The sequence below is a fragment of the Carassius auratus genome, chromosome 1 (assembly GCF_003368295.1).
Source record: "Carassius auratus strain Wakin chromosome 1, ASM336829v1, whole genome shotgun sequence".
In the NCBI taxonomy this organism is placed as follows: domain Eukaryota; kingdom Metazoa; phylum Chordata; class Actinopteri; order Cypriniformes; family Cyprinidae; genus Carassius; species Carassius auratus.
The window spans coordinates 33,144-39,148 of NC_039243.1; the positions used below are offsets into that span (position 1 = coordinate 33,144).

The 6,005-nt window shown below is 38.2% G+C and overlaps 1 protein-coding gene across 2 annotated transcripts; it reads right to left on the reverse strand.

Annotated features, from left to right (window-relative positions):
* Positions 1-485: 485 nt before the first annotated feature.
* Positions 486-5,983, reverse strand: gpalpp1 (GPALPP motifs containing 1). Of its 2 annotated transcripts, none has more exons than XM_026273175.1 (8): positions 5,785-5,869; positions 5,432-5,573; positions 4,820-4,945; positions 4,601-4,738; positions 4,208-4,460; positions 3,707-3,868; positions 3,397-3,498; positions 486-1,240 (listed from the first exon to the last, which is right to left on the reverse strand). In XM_026273175.1, the coding sequence occupies exons 1-8, from the start codon at positions 5,867-5,869 to the stop codon at positions 1,022-1,024; spliced, it is 1,227 nt and encodes a 408-aa protein (XP_026128960.1). In that variant the 3' UTR covers positions 486-1,021. The 2 variants fall into 2 exon arrangements, with proteins under 2 accessions (XP_026128960.1, XP_026129042.1); XM_026273257.1 differs by having other exon boundaries at positions 1,022-1,240; positions 4,820-4,942; positions 5,785-5,983.
* Between the last annotated feature and the right edge of the window lie 22 nt (positions 5,984-6,005).

The window sequence follows — 6,005 nt, forward strand, 5'->3', positions numbered from 1 at the left end:
ATTTCTGGTAAATGCAACCGACTTATTTAGAAGTGATTTTCAGAGATATTTATTCACAGGAATTAAGACACTTTACATTTTGATAGCATAAAAACGTATAAAAAATATAATAATAATAAAACAACAATAATGATAAAATAAACACCTACTATAAGGAGTTAAATCAGAACTTTAATAAAACAAAAATAAATTGTAATTAAACTACATTATTTAAAATTACAATGGCTGTAATAAGTTACATATGGCTATGATTTTATTATGAATGAACAAATGAATGATGCATATTAATACTGTTGTCTGATTGATTTTATAGTCTCAAGCGTTCAGAAATAAATATTTCTTAAGAATTATCAATATGAATGTCGACATTCTGTAACATAGTAAAAGTACTGCACATGCAAATGTTGACGAATGCATAAATCAAGAATATGACATGTATAACACATACATGCTTTAGAATTTTATTTGTCAGCATCTTAGTAAGGTTTTTTTTATCAAGGTAATTGGAATTTGGATGGAAGTGTTATGACAGAACAAAAACGTTTTAATGGACTTAATATAGACCAGTCTACCTGTCATGAAGCAAAATATAAATTCTTTCTTTCTTTTATTTTTGAGGTGAAATTCATGTGATCTAAACTTGGAACATTCTATGAGCACTCAATACATGACCAAAAAACATAAAACTGTCAGTATTCAGGGGAACAAAAGGATATCAATGGGTATAAACAAACATACTTATGTATTCATTACTTAGGAATAAAAAGGCGGACTAAAAACTCACAATAGAAGTCACAAAATGTATAGACATTTTAATGCATTATCTCTTACAATTAACCATTGGTATATAAAAGACGAATTCAGGAGGAACCTCAGGAGGTCATCTAAATTTTACATATAATTGTCAACAAAGTACATAAATGTTTATGTTTAAACGATGATGCTGCAATGATTCCAGTGCAGTACAACGTTCCTTTAATAAGAATCCTTGACAACAAGAGATAGATTTGCTGAATGTCCCTCATAGGAACATGCGGTCTTTGCTGTGTGAAAAGCGGGTGTTCAGCTCTTGTGACTTCTTGAGCAAAGCTTTTTTTTGAGCCTCATCAAACCGATTGACTTGGAGGTCAGCATCTCGGTCAAAGGGTCTTCTTTCCACAGGCTTTGAAGCATCCTCCTCAGCTTTTCTTTTCATCTTCTTAGTGTGTATACTGATGAGAGATTCACCACGCTTGGATTCCTACAAAGAAATGGGCATTCTGAGACTGAAATTCACATTTTTATACTTAAGCAGTAAGTTTATATATAAACTGTAGTTTGGATCAAATAAATGCTCAAAAACGTTTTTTTTTTTTTTTAACCAGACGTTTTACTGTTAATAAATAAATAAAATAAATAAAAAATAGACTGTTTAAAATCTGGCTGGAAGGTGCTGACTCCACTCTTCAACATCAGTTCCAGCACACAGACTGGAGTGAGTTTGCTGCCCAGGCCACCACAAACACTCATATCGACATTGACATTTACACCAACTCTGTCCTGAAGCACATCAACAGATGTGTGAGCAGAGTGACCACACACAAAAAAATAAAGATTTCCCCAATCAGAAGCCCTGGATGAACAGGGAGGTTCGCCTCCTGCTCAAAGCAAGAGATGCGGCCTTCAGTATCTGCCAGGCCAAACTCAAACATAAACAGAGGATTGAAGAATACTTCAATTCTTCAGACCCCCGGCGTATGTGGCGAGGCATACAATCCATCACAGATTACAAACTACCAAACTCCGTGCCCCCCTCCAGCTCTGCCTCCATCCCAGACGAGCTCAATCACTTTTTCGTTTTTATCAAAATAATAAGGAGATCTCACTCAAAGCTGAGCATCAACCCAGTGAACTGCTTCTCACACTCTCCACATCAGATGGTTACCATACTCTGAGTCTGCGTAAGGTGAATGCACGGAAAGCAGCTGGCCCTGATGGAATACCTGGTCGTGTGCTTAAAGCCTGTGTGGAGCAGCTGGCTGAGGTCTTCATGGACATTTTCAATCTGTCCCTGGCACAAACAACTGTCCCCACTAGCTGCAAAACCTCCACCATCGAGCCAGTGCCGAAGCACTCCACTGCCTCAGTCCCTAACGACTTCCGTCCTGTTGCACTCACCCCCATCATTGCCAAGTGCTTTGAGAAACTGGTTGTATCCCACTTAAAATCCTGTCTCCCTGCTACATTAGACCCATTCCAATTTGCCTATCGCAACAATAGGTCAACAGAGGACGCCATCTCAACGGCACTTCACTCTGCCCTCACCCACCTGGACAGTCAGAACACACATGTGAGAATGCTGTTCATATCTTTCAGTTCTGCATTTAATACTGTGTAATGCCCTCCAAGCTGATCTCCAAGCTCAGCCATCTAGGAATCACCACACCCATCTGCAACTGGATTCTAGGTTTTCTGACTAACAGACCTCAGTCTGTTAAGTTAGATAACCTCTCCTCCTCCATCATCACCCTGAACACACAGCGTGCCACAGGGCTGCGTACTGAGCCCTCTCCTGTACTCCCTATTCACCCATGACTGCGTTCCTGTTTACGGCTCAAACAATAATACAATTTGCAGATGACACCGCAGTGGTAGGTCTGATAAGGATGATGATGAGTCAGCCTACATGGATGAGGTGCAGCACCTGCTGTGTGGTGTGCCACCAACAATCTAGAACTAAACACCCAGAAGACAAACAAAATTGAGAGCAGTATGGTATAGCAATTGCGCCGCATCTGACCGCAAAGCACTCCAGCGGGTGGTGAAAACTGCTCAGTGGATCACCGGCACCCAGTTAACTTCCATCGAGAACATTTATCATAAGCGCTGTCTGGGCAGGGCAAGAAACATCATCAAGGATGCCTCTCACCCTAACCATGGACTTTTCTCATTCCTTCCATCCGGCAGATGTTACAGGAGCAACGTGTGTTTTGCACACTTATCCAACTGTATTTATTACCACTGTTCTCACGTTGCTGCTGTTCATGTGTATATATAATCCTACATTGCTCCGTTCATAATGTACATACAATACCTACATTACATTCATATTTATATTCTGTATATACTCTGCTCAATACTGTATATAGCAACTACACAGTACATTCTGTATATCATAGCTTCACTTACTCTGTACTTTATGTATATAAAACACTATATTCTTGCACTTCTGGTTAGATGCTAACTGCATTTCATTAGCTCTGTACATACTACTCTGCATAATGACATTAAAGTTGAATCTAAAAAAAAAAAAAAAATTTATAATAATAAATAAACATAAAATATTAGTGCCATTTTGTTGACTTCATTCAAGTGCATTTTGTAATAAATCACAAAGCTGGATTTAACTGAACTTACATTATATTTAGAAACTTTTTCAGCCATCTCAATCTCTTTCTGAGGCAGACGAGGTCCATCATCCTTGGCAGATTCACCTTTTTCCTTAGCCTCTAGTCGTTCCTAAGCAAGACAAAAAAAGAAGGGAATTTACAAACATACCCTGAAATCCCTCTTTTTCCAAAACCCAGTTCCAAAAACATAAAAACATAAAGATAAAAAGAATACACAGTTTATATCACCTGCGAAATCACTGGGAAATCTACGATGATTCTCCACAACAATCCCCACATTTCACATCTGAATTCAGTTACATCTATCGCTAACTCACCCTAGCTTTTCGCTCACGGTCGGCGGGAGTGTCAGTCCAAATTGAGCGGTCTTTGTTCTCAGGGCCTGATCTTTTCTTAAAGGTTCGTGCTTCCAGGCCCACATGCTGCAACTCAGGAGGCAACTCCATCATCCAGCTCTCTCTGACCACTTTGGGGCCAGTCTAAAAGCAGAAGAGCCCAAGATTGTTTAGTCTGCCCACACACTGGGAAAAACAAAATCTATTTTCGTCTTGAACAAAACAAACCACTCAAGTTTTTTATTGTCATTGTACAAGAACAGAAAAATGACTTGTCCTGAGGTATGATGTAAACAGAAATAAAAATGGGAAGTATATAAAGCATAAAATTAGAAGCATATGTGCAAAGATAGAAATCTACAATATACAAAAACTAATAATAATATAGAAATTAATAATAATAATAAGAAGAAGAAGAAGAAGAAGAAGAAGAAGAATATATCCAATATAATATCTGAATTAATAGATTTAAGAAGCACTTACATCCACTCCTGTAAGTTTGTCTTTCATTCTCTGAGCTCTTCTTTCAATGTCCAACGCCACAGAGTCCTGGGATGGTGCTTTTGATGGCATTGGTCCAATGACATAATCATCTTCATCATCTTCTTCACCGCTTGACACTGCTGGGGTGTAACCTGGAGGTAGAGCTGGTCCTAAAATCCCTCTAGCATCTTCTTTTCCCTCCTCTTCATCTTGTCTTTTAAAGCCTGGAGGTAGAACAGGTCCTACAGGTGGTCTGCAGAGTAGGGGGAAAACCTAGATTAACATTTACATCTGTATGTAGAATTTGAATAAATATGATACTATGTGTGTGATACTACCCACTGTACACAACAACAAAATGTGTAGAGCAGTAATATTGTCAATTCCTGTTACCGTTCAGGAGATCTGTCTTGGGTTTGATATCCTGGTGGTAAAGCTGGTCCTAAAAACCCTCTGGTGTCATCCTTTGCATCTTCATCCTCATCTTGTTTTTTAAATCCTGGAGGGAGTGCAGGTCCTAGTAAAGGTGGCCTGGAGATGCAAAATGTAGTTCATCCACGACTTTGATTGGGATGCTGATTATGTGGGATATTATTATCAAGAGTTTATTACCTTTCTGGTGATTTGTCTCGCTTTTGATATCCTGGGGGAAGAGCTGGACCAAAGAAACCATCATCATCCTCCTCATCCATTTGAACTTGCTTTATATCCACCTCATCTTTCAAGTAGCCCCTGCTGCTGTTAAAGAACCACAAAAAAAAAATGTAACCAGAAACAAATTGCACATAAATATCAGCTACCACTCCATATCCATCTTAAGATGATATTTAAATGCTTAGATTTGTGGTCAAGGTTCTATAGTTTTTATTGTGGAGGCAAAAAATATAATGAAATGCAGTACAATGTTGATTGAGAAATGAACAAATAAACGTTTCTTAAAAGGCAGACGGAATCGTATTTTCAAGTTAACCTAAGTTTAAGTAAGTACGGATCAGACGACAGAAAGCATGGGTTTTCAGTGTTTTTGATCATATAGATCATTTAAGGGCCTTCTAAATGTATTTATCAAATATGATACATTATGCTTTTTAAGCTGACTATGTTCCACCACAACACAAAAATAATTTGCATATATAAAAAGTGGCTTATTTATGACTAACCACTTCATTAACTATGAATCCCTGAGAAACACATGTATCTGGAAAAACCCATCAAGTATCGTACTTTGAAGAAGGCCGGTTCCTAGATGATGATGATGATGATGAGTATTTGGCTCTCTTGAACACAACCTCCTCTTGATCACTGTCTTCACATGAGCTGGAGGACTCTGAAGCTTTATATTTTGGAGGCAAAGCTGGACCTATGACTGGAGGCAGCGTGTATTATTTATTGTGCATTCATTTATACTTCAGTTAAATCTAAAATAATTAATGACTTAACTGTTGTTGGAAGGGGGGGGGGGGCATCTAAAGGCAATCAGCCTTGTTATGCATTTGCAATTGCGAAATTATAAGATAATTATATATTGCAGTTCACAAAGCAGCTACCACAATGTGTAACGTTATGCGTTAACATACCTGCGCCTTCTTCGTCTGAATCATCATTTTTGCATTTTTCCATCGTCGGTGCCAAAGAGGGTCCAATTATGTTTTGAGTAGACATCAAAAATAGTGTGGTTGTGTGGTTAAAAATAATAATAAAACACACATTTATTCGTTCACAAACCCAGGAAATACGCTACGATACAACACATCAGCTTACTTCCGGTCTGGAATGGTAAGAATCTTTCAAATTAAGA

Excerpts from the sequence above, each read along its gene's own strand:
- gpalpp1 (XM_026273175.1), bottom strand. The coding sequence starts at position 5,869 with ATGTCTACTCAAAACATAATTGGACCCTCTTTGGCACCGACGATGGAA. Across the intron at positions 4,739-4,819 it reads CGAGACAAATCACCAGAAAG|GCCACCTTTACTAGGACCTG; the intron begins GTAATAAACTCT and ends TTGCATCTCCAG. Across the intron at positions 3,499-3,706 it reads ACCGTGAGCGAAAAGCTAGG|GAACGACTAGAGGCTAAGGA; the intron begins GTGAGTTAGCGA and ends TGTCTTGCTTAG.